Source organism: Mustela nigripes, chromosome 5 (genome assembly GCF_022355385.1).
Source record: "Mustela nigripes isolate SB6536 chromosome 5, MUSNIG.SB6536, whole genome shotgun sequence".
NCBI classification, from domain to species: domain Eukaryota; kingdom Metazoa; phylum Chordata; class Mammalia; order Carnivora; family Mustelidae; genus Mustela; species Mustela nigripes.
In genome coordinates, this window is record NC_081561.1 from 118,173,995 (window position 1) to 118,190,680 (window position 16,686).

Consider the following 16,686-nt stretch of genomic DNA (forward strand, 5'->3'; position numbering starts at 1 on the left):
GACATTCATTCAAAGCTTTAACAAGTTTAAGTGCAGTCCTAAAAACCTCTTCTAATTTAGCAATTCTATCTTTGTGTCCAATGTAAAATTTAATCAATTTTTATTACAATAACTATCATTTATTTCCTAGATTTCGAACTAGCTCCTTTCTACAACTGCTTGGTCTTGCTGTTTCAGTGTGTGTTCCATAATTTCTTATTCCACTTTAAAAGATGCTTTCAGGAGGCGCGTGGGTGGCTCAGTGGGTTAATCCTCTGCCTTCAGCTCAGGTCATGATCTCAGGGTCCTGGGATCAAGCCTGCCTCTCTGCCTACTTGTAGTCTCTGTCTGTCAAATAAATAAATAAAATCTTTTTTAAAAAAAGATGCTTTAATTTACTTCTTTGAACTCCCATTCCCTGACCTCATGGCTAATGGTCTTATAGACTGCCCCCATCCAGAACCACCACTTCTACTGAAAGGACAGTGGACCTGCTCTGCAGCAGTCCTGTGGTGACTGCAGAACCAGTAGAGGCTTGGCTCAGTTCTGACCACGAGGTCCAGTGGATCCCAGGTCATTGGATCCTTTTTGGTGCACGTGCCCAGGCCTGAATCCCTCCTTTCTCTACGATTTCCATCTACTCCCTGGGATGGCTTGGACAGCCATCTAACCCAGTCACCTAGCCCTGACTATGCCCATGTTGGGATAATATGATTCTCTTGATAAAGTTGGAGAAGAATTCCTGTAAATCAGTATTTCTAATTAAAATTAAGAGTAAGGAAAAAATTTATGGCCAGGAATACCATATTAACCTGTCTGGGCTGCTCCTCAGATGAGCCGTATCTATTGCTTACTGTCCAGCTTAAAGATTATAACTTTTAGGCATAGACAACACACTTTTGAATTAAAATTCTCATAATGATATATCTAGAAAACATTTTCTGTAACGGCAACGCATTCTGGAGGAATCTCAAGCCACAGAAGTGGAATTCATGGCGCACCATACTTAGTCATGCACAGATTTTACAATAACATACAGTCTGCGCATTAAATTAGGAATTAAAAATTCATTTAATAGTAAAGAGAACCCTTATTTTCATTCCCCGCCTTAAAGAAGGAACACAGAATAAAAGAGATTTATGCTGAATGATACCACCCAGCTTTATTAAATAGGAGATGGGAGATGAAATGCCGAGACTGCCGTACAAGGGGATGGAGGTGATGGCCACGGGAAACAAGGATGACCCTGGGAGAGATGCTGTGAGGAATGCAACCAGGAGTCAAATAGATAAACAAAAGGGCTGACAGGCAGCACTGAGGCAGACAGGGACAATTTTATAGTTTCATGACTTTCTCCAGCAGAGCTCATGAGAAGCCAGAGGCTGTGGGAGTACCCAGGTTCGCAGAAGACAAACAATAGTTTGCGATCTTTCTAAGTCCAATTAATCAATTTCCTTCTAGAATATTTTTAGGATATTCTTTCTCTATGCTGTTGGTATTCAGAATTAAAGAAGTGCTACTGATGCTGAAGCAAAGAGGGAAAACTAAAGAGAAATGAACTCTTTGTTTCCAGATATAGAAGGGCCTGATTTGGGGGAATCACAGATTCAATGATTCAGAGGAGGAGTTCATAAACTATTGCCCACAGGCCAAATCCAGCCTACTGCCTGCTTCTGTAAATAAAGTTTTATTGGAACAAAGGCACACCCAATCCTCTATGTATTGTCTATGGCTGTTTTTACACTATAACAGCAGGGCTGAGTAGTTGTGACAGAGATCATATAGCCTAAATACGTTTAACATATTTACTCTCTGGGCCTTCACGAAAAAAGCTTGCCCACCCCTACTTAAGAGTTAACAATTCTACCATAATGAGTACTTGCGGCACTTCTACACATCTAGAATGCACAAATGGATGGACTATACCTACATTATCAAATGTGCTATGAAAAAGGAATTCAGAAATAAAAAGTGAAAAATTGTATGAATCTCTTAAGGTATCAGGTCCCCAAGTCCACAAACTCTGCTGGTTAGTTCTATAAAATTCAACAGAAGCACCAGAGTAGCACTATAAAATTAAAATATCATTTAAACAGTTATCAGCTTTAATAATGCAGGACAGCAGATTCATTTTCAATTGAGTCTGTAATTTTTAAACAAAGGCCCAACCTTATTTAAATCACCATGGAAAGGAATTCACTAAGGAGTGACTGGATCCATGTTAATTTATCCGACAGAATTATCAAAACATCCCCTAGGTGAATGCTGGTATCTGGGAGTACAATATATGCTCCTAAAGAAAGAATCCTTTTGCTTTCCACTTAAAATCTACCTACTAACCCTGTTCAAAAGCTTCAAAATCCAATGGATAACTATATGTTACAGAGAATTATTAATGCTTCTCCTTGTTACACAGAAATTTATTAAGAGGCAAAAGAAGGAATTGAAATTTTCATTCCTTTTTTTTTAAGAAATACTACCCATAAACTACATAACTGTCCATCCTCCAGACTTCTAAACTGCTAAGCAAAAATACTTAATAAGATGATAACTGATGTTATTATACTCACATATAAGTTTTAGACAGTCCAGATTTATGGCTTAATAGAATTATATTTATGCATACCATGTACATTTTATAATACAGTGAGACATTGCTTAATCAATGTGTGCAGTACTGTGTTCACATTTTATATTAATACAGTTTTATAGTTGTTATAACTAGTTTATGACCTTTGTTGCTCAGTTAAAATTAACTGTTACTTATCTTTAATACAGAATGCAACCCTTAAACATAACATTCTTAACATAGGAAGGTAGGATGCCAAATCAGTATTCTCCACTCTAAAAAATGATTCCTAGAAAACATTCTAAAGGAACATTGTAAGTTTATATATTACAGACTTATATTAGGTAAAATATAGAGACTAGTGACATCACCTGATCACAAACATACTTTCACTGATCATTATATTTCAAACACATTAGAACAATAACTACAACTAAAGAGATAGGATTTTATAAAAGTATGTTCAATATGTGAAAATTCATAAATTAGCATAAAAATACCACCAAAGAAATCCAAAGAACGCAATCAATCAGCAGAATTTTAAAATATACCTATAGGTATGGGAGCCCGTGGCTGGCTTAGTTGGTAGAGCATGTGACTCTTGATCTCTAGGTAATGAGTTCAAGCACCATATTGAGCATTGAGATTACTTAAAAAAAAGAAAATACACGTATATGTATGAATCTTTCTCTAATTTTAATTTTTTTTTTTTTTGCCCCAGTGTTCCAATCTCAATAAATTTGAGGAAGGGGAATATAGAATAAAAGAGGTATTTTGTGGAACACCTGAGTGGCTCAGTCTGTTGAGCATCTGCCTTCAGCTTGGGTCATGATCACAGGGTTCTGGGATTGAGTCCCACATCAGGCTCCTTGCTCAGTGAGGAGTCTGCTTCTCCCTCTACCTGCTGCTCAGCCTGCTTGTGCTCTCTCTCTGACAAATAAATACATAAAATCTTTTTTAAAAGAGTATTTTGAGACCTGTTTAAAGTACCCACAACTATCTATAAGTAGAAATAGTCATCATTCTAGAATATTTAAATTCAATTACTTTACAGAGCTTTGCTATGAACCATCTACTACAAATGGTTATCTACAGTCTAAATATACAATATGGTATAGGTTATATAATGATACCTAATCACAACTGAATATAAGAATATGTTTCCAAGCATGGAGGACAAGGGGAGTTAGAGAGGAGAAGGGAGTTGAGGGAAATTGGAAGGGGAGGTGAACCATGAGAGACTATGGACTCTGAAAAACCATCTGAGGGTTTTGAAGGGGCAGGGGTGGGAGGTTGGAGGAACCAGGTGGTGGGTATTAGAGAGGGCATGGATTGCATGGAGCACTGGGTGCGGTGCAAAAACAAGGAATACTGTTTTGCCGAAAATAAAAATAAAAATAAAATGTAAAAAAAAAAAAAAGAATATGGTTCCAATAATTTGTTAAATTCCCAAAGTCCAAGTGTGTGATAGAACAAAATCATAAACTAAATCACACACGTTGGCCCAGCCTCATTCAGAAGCTATTTTCACCACTGTAGTGGATCTCTTCCATAATCATACAGTTGAATACAGTTTTGCTCACAGACTAAACCGACCAATTTCCATATCAACCCATCATGGATGATGGCAGAGATCTGCAGTCACAAATTCAAGGCAGTTTCCACACCAGCTGGACTTGATAGTAACCTTACTGACTACATAAAAAAAGAATGTTACAATCAGAGGGGTAAGGGCTGGACGGTAAAGAAGCACGTAAGAGGAGCCTGAGGCCTACGTTGGTTGACACTGTTCGTTTAAAGAGAGCGCACTAGTCCAAAGACTTAATCTGTTCTCTTTCCTGTTCAGATGAAAGTGTCCACCTGTTCTCTGCTAATGCCCTCAATCATTTAAGTCGCAAAACTCCCAGTGTTCTCACTCTAAACTCACCAGAGAAGTCTGATACTATAGTTTGGTTTCCCCTGTGATATGCCAGCAGAGAGAGAATGTGCTAATCAGCTCATCAGCTGTCTCTAATGAGTGATGCCCTTGCCAGGTAGACTTCTCACACCTGACTTCCCGGTGGATAATAATGAGTCTGATCCCCAAGAGATGACACTGCCCCCACATCCCACCTCACTGCACTTCACAGGGCTTCTTGGCCCTAAATGAACACCTGACCCTCAACGAACCACAGCCACATACACTCAACCCCACCAAAGGCCCCATATTCCCACTGGAACTTTTGTAAAGCCTATCAAGATAAAAAGAAGTACAGATACATTCTTGCCTGGAGACATACAGTGAAGACTTTAAAAGTTGCTGACTTCTAGTATATGATAGCAAGTTAAATATACTATAAGTTATTAAAATTCTTAACTCTTAATTCTGTTTAAGAACGGGGGCACCTGGGTGGCTCCACTGGTTAAGCATCTGCCTTTCGTTTGGGCTGTGATCTTGGGGTCCTGGGATCGAGACCTGCGTCGGGCTCCCTGCTCAGCAGGGACTCTGCTTGTCCCTCTTCCTCTGCCCCTTGCTCCCATTCATATTCTCTCTCTTGCTCTCACTCTCTCAAATAAATAAAGTCTTGAAAAAAAATTCCGTTTCAGAACAAAGTAATTACTAATATCCTTTCGTTTTGTATGTTACCTAGCCAAATTAATCTGTCTGAAGTGAACTGCATTTACGTGGCAGTTAGCCAATGACTGCCTGCATCAGTCAATGTAGGTGACCAACATAGGTTTTTCCTACATCAGTTTCTCCTCTTGGTCTCAGTTATCGACACCAGCTCTGTTAAGTAAGTGGCCATCCCTTTCGTCTGAGTCTGTTAGCTGCACTGACTCCATTAAAGGAAAGGCCATCCTGGCTTCTACTTACGAGCATAAAATAATGTGTTCTTTAAGTCAAATAAGAATGGAGTAAGGAGACCACCATTATCTCTGTGTCAAAAAGCAAATTTATGGCATTAAATCAAATCAGACTCAGTTTATGTATCTTTTCTGGGACAGCTGAAGCACAGGGTGGTACACATTTTTACTTCTCTATCTCCTCTCTGCCAAATAAACTGGTACAGAAGAAAGAAAATATGAGGAGAGTGCTGATATCCAACAGAAGTAAAGATCGACTACTTTTGTTGTCTTCTAGTTGATGAAGATGAAGGCAGCGGGGTCCTTGAAACGGTCGTCTCTGCCCAGGTAGGCCAAGTAAACAGCTGCCAAACCATACTTGCGGATTACTGTCATATACTAGTCCCCCACAATACCTATAATCAGTTTTTTCACTTCTTCAGATTCTTTCAATTTATGCTCTATCATTCTTGAAGTGAGGCAATCAAAACTGGATGCAGGTGTTCCATTTATAACTCCAACTTTTAAAAAACACACTTGGTTTTCTTGTCTGCTGCTAAGCAACAGAATGACATTCTTACTGAGCTACTATCATGCCCCATCTCACACCCATTCCAGATTTTATATATATCTATGTCTATATATACAGAGATATATTTTTTTTAAACAAACAAAGAAAAGGTAAACAGACTCAAAGTTCTAACGCTAACCCAGATTATTTTAGGAAATGCACAGGACTGCTCTTAAAGACACTTTTTATGCAATGTGTTAAAAAGTTATTGTTCTGCCATCCTCTACAAGCTGTATTAGTCCATTAGGGCTGCTCTAACATAGAGCCATAGAGAGGTGGCTTAAACAACAGAAATTTGTTTTTGCACAATTCTGGAGGCTAGAAGTCTGAAATCAAGGTGGTGGCAGGGTTAGTTTCTTCTAAAGCCTCTCTTCTTGGCTTAAAACTGGCCATATTCTTCCCATCTTCACATGCTCTTCTGTCTGTGTGTGTCTGTGTCCTAATCTCCTCTGCTTACAAAGACACCAGGCATATTGGATTGGGGCCCACCCTGATGAACTCCTTTAACTTTAATTACCTCTTGAAAGACCCTTTTTCTAATGCAGTCACATTATGAGCTACTGGGGGTAGGAGTTCAACACATGAATTTGGGGAAGACACAATTTAGCTCCTAACAAAAGTATAAAGAGCAGGTTGCAGATATACGCCCCTTTAGAAGCAAAGAACTGTACCTTCCACTTATTTCCAAATGGTTCAGGAAAAAACAAAGTTATGCATACGGTAGGGGAATCTATTTTTTATGTCACTTTTCTTTAAGTCTAAAATCATTTCGAAATAAAAGGTTTTCTTTTAATTATTTAAAAGTCTATTTAATGAGTTAAATTTTTACAGCCCTCCTCTCATGAAAATACATCTTCACGTATAGCAGAAGAAGTGCTTGTAATCAACGCTTATCATACATAATAAGAATCTTGTGAACAGAGAAGAAAAGCACCAACGGGACTGAAACAAAGTCCTTCCTATCAATATATATCCAACTCTATTATAGTGATTTCTTCATCATGAATGGTAGAAGATCCTAAGTTCAAGTTTCTTTCCTGTCTGCTCTAAGTTCCCATCTTTGCCTAAAAAATGTTGTCTATACAACCTAAGAGACCCACTAAATTCATTAAAAAAAAGTTACCCTATTTACCAATCCATTTCACTTGTTACTCTGGGATCATATAGTAAACAAGGCCCAAGTCTTGGCTCAAGGGTCATTTCTTCTAAAAAAGATCGCCCAACATGACTAAACACAAGCCGTGACACTCTTAGTATGCATTTGGGCTTACTGAACACCAGTCCACTTTGTCTCTATCTCAATACTATCTTGGTCTTTACAGGCATATGTTTACTGCTCTGCATCCACTGAAATTCAACAACTATGTACCACTAACTCTGCAAATAGCTTATTTAGTGATTTATTTTTTTGGGGGGGAGTTGAGTTACAAGAAGACATTTGTTACTTCTCTGATGAAACAATTTTTCATCTCAAACCTAAACATCTAAAAAATGAAAAAGATCTCTTGAAATAAATGAACAAGTTTGAACTATATTTCACTATCTTTTAGGGCTAAGAATTCTGAACAAATAAAGTTCAAATATTTTCTTACAAATTTTTCAAGTTCAGATCTAACCATCCATCTGCTTAATACATGTGTTTATCTAATAATGAAAAAAATGAATTGATGAGCTAGCTATTACTCAATCATTCAACACAAGTTTACTGAATACCTACTACATATATTCATGATAGTGAATACCAGACACTGTTTTATGTACCAGTAATGAAGAAGAATATAGTCAAACATGGTCCTTCCAATTACAGAGTCTGCAAGTTAGGAATGAACATTTCTTTCACCAGAAATAGATCAAAAGGTTGAAAGAGATAATTCAGCCTAAATCTCCCTTAGCACATGATGGGAAAGATACTCTCTCATTTAGGAAGATCTAGAAGAATACTTCACAGAGGTGGAAATATTTGTTCGGGATCATGCTGAGTAAATCTATACTATCATTTTCACATTTACTTAAGCTCATCTAATTTATACAGTGTATGGTTCTTTTAAACATATAACCTTATTTGGTCTTTCAATAGCCTATGTGATAGGGTAAGCTTGATTTTTTTTTTTTTTAATAGACAAACATTTAGCTTAGTACAAGTGACTTACCCAAGCACCTAAATCTTTTAAGTAGAAAAATGAAGATATGGACTGAGTTATAGGACTTAGGGCCCTGATACAGACTAAATAACAAATATCTTCCCAGCTTGCAAATGACCAAATAGTGTGTGAGTCAGAGACCTGAACCCTACTACCAGGTAAAATTTTTAATCACAGCTAGTCACAACAAGATCCTACTGCTGCTTTCTCTCACTGTGGGGTACCAGCTACAGTTAATTAGCCAAAGCAGTGGAGCTGGGCAGAAAAATCTTTTTTTTTTTTTTTAATTTGATGTGTTGCATTCTGTAAATTTAAGATGTACAGTGTGTTACTTTAATACCTTTATATATTGTAATATGATTATAATTGAAGCAATCAGTATTTGTATTATATCATTACAGTATATTATTGTTGTCTCTATTCATTATACTGGGCATTAGATTTCTTTAGCTTATTGATTCATGTTATACGTTTGTATCCTTAAACACCATCCATCTTATCCTTCCCCCACCCTTAACCCCTGGAAACCACCATTTTACTCTGTGTTTTCTTTTTATAGGTTTGACATTTTAAATGAACTAGGCCAAATAAAAAGCTGGGCTCAAAAACTGGTGACAATGGGGGCGCCTGGGTGGCTCAGTCATTAAGCGTCTGCCTTCAGCTTGGGTCATGATTCCAGGGATCATGATTCCTGGGAGGGAGCCCGCATCAGGATCCCTGCTCGGAGGAGACTTGCTTCTCCCTCTCCCACGCCCCCTGCCTGTGTTCCCTCTCTCACTGTGTCTCTCTCTGTCAAATAAATAAATAAGATCTTTAAAAAAAAAAAAAATTGGTGACAATGACAGCTAGATCTTATTTAAGGTTACTCCCATTTTAGTTTACTACCAAAGCAGCAATCAAGCGTACAAAATATACACCAGGATACAGCCCTGGCACCTGACAAGGTTATGCATGAGGCTCGGTGGTCAATGCAGCAGTCTTGATGGTAAGATCTGCCTGGGAGAGAGAAGCCCACTGCCCTGTGCTCACTGCCTGTTTCACCACTGGCTCAGGAAGGGGCCCTGTCAGCAAGCCAAGATCTTCCTACCAGCATAAAAGGCTATGCTTTGATATATACCATTCTATGCTTTGATATATCTTACAATTTTAACAATAATACTAAGACCACCAAAGCTGGATTCAAAGCCTGACTCTAACTTACTGCCCTGTGCCACTAGGAACGTTACTAATCTTTTGGGACCTTCATTTGGACTAGTGTAAAGAAATTAAATTATATGCAAAATGTCTAGGACAGCAAACAGAATATATTCAGGAAACTTTCCCAAACTTTGGGACTAAAATCCAGGTCTCCAATATTGCCTAAAGCTTTGTTCACTATGCACACAGACTTAAGTCATATAAAATGGCACAAATGTGTTATGTTTCTTATTGTAAATTATATATAGGCACGTGTAACTCTACTAAATCATAGATCTAATGTCTCTGAAGTTAAATGCTATAACAGACTCAACATCTTATAATAGTCATTTTTGCTTCTTTTAGAACTTTGTAGAATTCAGAAAAATGGGTAAAAGTTGCGCTGGATAATTAGTATTCCTTCTTAGAAAAAAAAAAAAAAACACCAAAAAACCTCTCCCAAGAAGTTCAAATTTATATCTTTTTTCTTCTACATATTTCCTTAGAGCAAAGAGAGGCATTTAAGATTAATTGCTATTCCCTTTTTTTCAAAACAGTTTATAACACCTGAATGTACTACCAATGATCAACGATTACATGGAAGGCTTAGAGAGAAGCCAGGCCCCTAAATCGTGTCTTCTCATTCCCTGTTCGCTCTTCATCCAGCACCACCACGACTGAGTGCAGGACAGGAAATGTACATGCATGGAAGAAAGAAGGGGTGACGCAATGCGTAACATGCTCTTGGATGTAAAATAAGGCCTACATGAATGATAGGAAGCCTTATTAAAGAGCAAAATGAAATAAAATGAATGTATTTCTAATAAAATCCTTGCTGAAAGATACAACTAGAAGAAGAATATATAAGGATTAACAAAAATGTTTAAAAAGTATAACAATGAGATTGTCCCTACCATCGAGTACAATACACTACAAAACTGCCATGATGATACTATTTGGACTAATATTTATTTATTGAGAGTTTATTATGTTCTAGGTGCCCTCTAGGCACTTTACATGTAACCTGTAGTTTACATGTAACTTAATTCTTACAATTATCCTGAGATATGTATTTTTATTCTCTCTATATTAGAGAAAAGAAAACTGAAATACCAGAGGTTGAATACCTTGGTATGTAAGGTGACCTTCAAGACATGCAAGGGTTCACTACAGCAGGAAAACATCTGGTATACCATCTTGGAAAAGTAATTTGGTTATCTTAGTCATTCATTTAATAAATATTTATCAAATGACTATCTTACCAAGAGCCATTCTAGACGTTGGTAATATGGCAATGAAAAAGATGTACAAGGCTCCTACCATCATGACATTTATATCCCGGGGTAAAGAGAAAGATATTAGCAAGAAAACAAATAAAATCACTTCAGAGTGATAGAGATGATAAGAAGGAAATAAAACTGGATGATATGAGAAAGCAAACCAGAAGCGGGGGTGGGGGGCTACTTTATTTTTTTTTTTTTATCAATTTCTAAAAAGTGATCTCTGAAAAAAAAAAAGAAAAGAAAAACTTGAACACTGAGCTAAGAAAAGGGCAGCCATGTAATAAACTGGAAGAATATTCTAGACAAGCAGAAAAGCAAGAGCCAGAACTGGGACCAGATCAGAATGTTCAAGTTATAGAAAGAAGGTCACCATGACTGGAGTAGAGGAAAGGAGAGTATGACAATAAGCGGGTGTTTACTGCAGGGGCCCAGGCGCATCCTCTTAGATCCAACAATGCCACTCACAGGACTCTGTCCTACAGCAGTAACAGCATGTAGATGCAAAACTCTGCACAAAAGAATGTTATTGCTAGGTAATTTTTAAAAGGAAAACAACTGGAGAAACCTGAAAGTTGATCACTTGGGGAATGGTTGAATGGATTATGCTATAGCCTATACCACAAAGTTAATGAAAAGAATCAGACTCTATAGGGTGTGATCTGGAAAGAAGTCCTAGAGATGCTATGTGAAAAAAGCAAGTAGGTCAATATAAATGACAAGATTCCACTTTTTGTTAATGAGACTTCTAAACTATGGTACGGAAAAAAAATTTTTTAAGCTTTATTTATTTATTGAGAGGGGCAGGAGGGAGAGAGACAGTGCGCAACAGCAGGCAGAGGGAGAAGCAAACTCTCTGCTGAGCAGGGAGCCTGACTCAGGGCTTGCTTTCAGGACCCTGGGATCATAAACTGAGCCTAAGGCAGATGCTTAACTGACTGAGCCACCCAGGGGCCCCATGGTATTGAGAATTTTAACTCCCAAGTCTAGCCCCAGATAAATTCCACTTCGCTTCCTCCCCCACCTGCACACTGTCACTCTGCCTCCTTCTCTAATTAATTCCCTGCCAGCATTTCAGCTCACCTCAGCCCACTGTTTACTTCTCTACCTGCAAACATGAACAGTATTACAACAATTTTAAGAACACAGAGAAGAACATTTTCCATAACTATACAAACAATATAATAGACTAAATAATTTTGAAATGACTGAACCAGCTCTATTAATTTTAATACAGTCAGGCGGCATCACAATCTATTTAAAAATCAGAAAGCGTATTATCATGGGTAATTACAGGCAACTAAATATTCAGTTGGCTATCACACAAGCAAAGATGTAAATGATGATTATCCTTACCTCTACTTTTGTTCTATAGAGAACAAGACGCCTAAGACCACATAATTTGGCAATGTGGTTGAAAGCTTGAGGTGGTAGTTTATCACAGGAGGAGAGGTTTAAGTCCTGTAAATTTGGACACATCTCAGAAATAATCTCCAAGCAAGTTTCATTAAGAAAGTGGCTGCACGATAATTCAAGGCGCACTAATTCAGATCCACAAACCTTCAGAAACCTGTAAAAACAATGTTCTGTGTGAATTTTGTAAAATGAAAAGATACTTTTGCAAAGTACATTGGAATTACCTCAACTGTTATTAGACACCTTCAGAAGAATGGATTTCTATTAGGGAAAATGTAAAACTTGTTTCCCTTAAGTTCTCATTTACTACTTACCAAAATAGGCATGATTAGGCTAAAATAAATCAACCTGATATGATAGGATGTATTCATATCTTATAAAAGTCAGCTAGCGCTAAGTGAAAAATTAAGAAAGCAGAGAACGTATTTATCCTATCTAAAATTCACTTCCTAGTTGATAGAACCAAAAAACGAAAACATAACAAAACTTTTAGTAGACAGTTCCCCCAAATATCCATACAGTCCAGGATAATTTATTTTGAATGTGGCACACAGGGTGAAATCTTTAATTAAATGACCTTAAAATAAATCAGACTAGCCTCCTCCTAACTAAGGAAATGTCTGAACTGGTTTAACTGTCCTATTGTAATGTTCCTTAAAACTGTTACTATTTACTAGAATGATGCTGAAATTATTATAAGATATTCAATTGCAGCTTCACATAAAATACACAGAAATAATTCAACATGGTAGACGTAAAACTCTATTATCAGAGTGGTAATAACAATATTTATTGTAGTTGCATTACAGATGAGGGGGACTCTCCTGCCCATAATCATCATCTGAAAATAATATAAAAGTAAATGTGAGTCTAGGAATATTTGAATCCATGAAACTTTATCAACTAAGCAAATTGACCCTGAAGTGCACCCTGTCCAGGTCTCTTGACATTTTCTTGCCTGTCACAGTGCCACATTAGTAACAAACTCTTACTTTATTTATGCCACATATTTTTCCTGAATGGATTAATTAGCTTCCAAATACACATATAAAGTAAAATTAACTAAATCAATCCTTTATGAAAATAAAAGAAGTTAACACTGGACTTCTAAGTCAAAAGATTAATTTTTATCCCTGCTCCACTTCCTGGCATGTGACCTTGGAAAAGGCATTTACCCAAGTCTCAGTACTTTCTCAGCTGTAAAAGGCAGACTAGAATTACATAATAGCACTCACCACACTGCCTCCTGGTTTTGAACATCAAACAATATGTGAAAGCAGCTGGTAAAGGTCAAAGCACCCCACAAACATTAAAATAAAAGTTGAATCTTGGCCAACTCACATTCAAACAACAAAAAATTCAACTGTTACAAATTTATTTTAAATGTTGAAAATAACTATTGCCCACATGTCTTATTTATACCTGAACACCTATTTATTCTTAATCACTGCAATATGTGTTTTGCTCTTCCTAAATTTGCCCTTTCCTTTTAAATGCCAAATTCAATGCCCTTTCTTTTCAGTGCTTGAATTACTTGACTTATTGTGGCATTTCACACAACTGCCCACCCCTTCCTTAAAATTCCCTGACACTCCTCAAGCTACTCCCTCTCCCGGATTTCTTCCAACCTGTCTCACTACTGTTACCTTTGCTAAACTGAATTAGCTAAACTGTGCTTTGCATTAAGTACGTTCACTTATTCATTCAAGGAATATTTACTGAGCTCCTATTATGATTCAGGTATTACCATAGGCTCTGGGGAGTTAGCAGTGGATAAAACAAAGTCCCTGCTCTCATGGAGCTTACCTATATTTTGGTAGGTGAGGCAGGCTATAAACAAGTAAATGAGTAAAACAAATAGTGTATTAGAAAGTGAGAAGTGGGGGTGCCTTGGTGGCTCAGTGGGTTAAAGCCTCTGCCTTCAGCTCAGGTCATGATCCCAGGGTCCTGGGATCGAGCCCCGCATCGGGCTCTCTGCTCAGCGGGAAACCTGCTTCCTCCTCTCTCTCTCTGTCTGCCTCTCTGCCTACTTGTGATCTCTGTCTATCAAATAAATAAAATCAAAAAAAGAAAGAAAGAAAGAAAGAGAGTTGAGAAGGAAATAAAAGCAGGGAAGGGCAATGGGAAGTATCAAGGGTAGACAGGGTAGTCAGAGACTCCTCTCTGAGAGGATGAGTCAAGACCCAAAGGAAGTAAGGAAGTAAGAATGCAGGTATCTGGGAAAGAACATTCCAGGCTGAGGGAAAGGCAAGCACAATGGTTCTGTGGCAGGACACCAGGTGGAGTGAGGAAATGTAAAGAGACTAATGTAGGAGAGCAGGAGGTACAAAGTGAGGGGGAGGAGAGGAGCAGGTCAGAGAGGCATAAGAGGCAGCTCATATAGTACATGTCCCATAAACATGTTGGCTTTGAGAGAGATGGGATTCTCAGTCATCAGAGGGTTTTGAGCAGAAAAGTGACACAACCTCCTCTGTTTTAGCAGGATCACTCTGGTTTCTGTGTGGAGAACAGACAGAGAGGGAAGAGGAGTAAAAACAGGGGGACAGTCAGGACACTACTAAAATAATCAGGAAAGAGAAGACTACGCACTGGATCCAGATGGTAGCACTGAATGTGGTGCTCAATATTCAGATTCGGGATCTAGGTCAAAGGTGGTCAGGGTATACTAAACTACAACACACCTTCTCTACATGGAACTGAACTCAGGCTTTTTTATTCCTAAAGCACTACATTTTTTTCCCCTCTTAACTACAATTTCCTTCCTTACTAATTTGTTTATATTGAGTTTTATAAACTGCCTCAAATCCCTTGGCAACTGAAAGAGATTTCTGGTGTACCCAATACTTAGCACAATGTCAGGCACAGAAAAAACATTTGATAAGAGTTTACTAAATGTATCTTCCAATTATGAAAATTCACTTGAAGAATTTAAGTTTCCTCTTACTCCAGAACACACTAAGTTCTACAGACTCAGGGTATTTTTCCCTTACTAGGGTGAAACTATTCCCAAGAAATACAATGAAATTAATAATTTTACCTAACTTTGAGTATAAATAGTAGTTATAGGTAGTTCTTCATATTTTTGTAAGCTAGCAACCTAGAAATGGATGTAGGGTTTCAGACTTTGATAATTCTGCAAGTATTGGCAAATTACAAAAGCTAAATGAGCATATTAACTCTTAAAATCTTTAGGCATCTTATCTCTTAAAGGTCTTCATTTTTTTGGCTAAGTACTTCATTCTATAATTTTTTCTCATACTGGACTTGCAACACTTTGACATTTCTTTTCTCTTACCCTCATTACTGAACTTCTCTAAAGAATTTATACTGATGTCAAGCCAATCAGCAGAATGCCAACTGTTAATAGACTAGAAAACTTCCCAAAATGATTTAATGAATGACAGAATTCGAAAGCACAATAAAGATAATGATCATGCCTATACTACCTTTCTGACTTTCCCTCTCTTTTTCTATATTGCATATTTTTACTCAGAGCAGATTTAGTTAATATTACCATACTGTGTCTTCCTAAATTTACAGAATCTACACACCTACTTCTTCATGATCTCTGCGGTTCAAGAAGGCAGAAGTAGCAGCAGACTCAATTAATTAGCCAAACACAACTCTTCTTTCTTTCCTTAATGCCCCTCATGTAAGTTTTATGTTACTGCATAATTACATTCATGTTTTTGTCTTGGTCATCTATTTATTCGTCTCAATTGTGATACTGGTCACCTTAAAGGAGAACTACAGCTTCTTTATTTTCTATAGACAGGGTAGTCAGAGACTCCTCTCTGAGAGGATGAGTCAAGACCCAAAGGAAGTAAGGAAGTAAGAATGCAGGTATCTGGGAAAGAACATTCCAGGCTGAGGGAAAGGCAAGCACAATGGTTCTGTGGCAGGACATTCCATGATATGAATTCTCATAAAGTATTTCCTGATACTGAGGGTATCAAGAGAAGACCTAAACTAGGTCTCTTGCTATGGGGAAAGAAAGAAATGGCTTAACCTTATGTGGTGAATTAAATTGTCCACAGTAATATAGGCATGTAAGAAGTAATTTACTATGTGGTAACTTGCACCCTCAAATAATAAAATCATATGAATAAATGATTTAATCTGAGCTTACTCATAAAAATAAAAGGCACCAGTCCTCACAACTTGCCTGATGTAAAAAGGTAAGGGGGGGAAAAGGTAAGGGGAGAATTAGACACAAGTATCTATGGCTTCTGATTCCTAGCGGTACATTTTGTTAGCTGACTCTGAGTTTTATAAAATAGCATATTTAAGATAACTCTTTAATATCTTATAATTTGGAACATTATTTAATACATCTGATCCAGACTAGTTTCGGGGAGGAGTCAAGATGGCGGAGAAGTAGCAAGCTGAGACTGCTTCAGCTAGCCGGAGATCAGCTAGATAGCTTTTCTAAAGATTGCAAACACCTGAAAATCCATCGGCAGATCGAAGAGAAGAAAAACAGCAATTCTGGAAACAGAAAAACAACCACTTTCTGAAGGGTAGGACCGGCGGAGAAGTGAATCCAAAGCGACGGGAAGATAGACCCCGGGGGGAGGGGCCGGCTCCCGGCAAGCGGCGGAGCAACAGAGGGACATTGCTCCAGAGGCTAAACCGGGGCGAAGCCCACGCGGGGTCAGCGTGGCCTCAGGTCCCGCAGGGTCACAGAAGGATCGGGGGTGTCTGAGTGTCGCAGAGCTTGCGGGTATTGGA

At 37.9% G+C, this 16,686-nt stretch overlaps 1 protein-coding gene across 1 annotated transcript in view; it reads right to left on the reverse strand.

Moving 5' to 3' along the window:
* The window catches only part of FBXL4 (F-box and leucine rich repeat protein 4), an 84,937-nt gene that overhangs the window by 21,473 nt on the left and 46,778 nt on the right, over window positions 1-16,686 (reverse strand). The window contains exon 6 of the mRNA XM_059401095.1: window positions 11,896-12,109. Coding sequence (XP_059257078.1) covers window positions 11,896-12,109 — 214 coding nt within the window. The remainder of the gene's footprint in view (window positions 1-11,895; window positions 12,110-16,686) is intronic.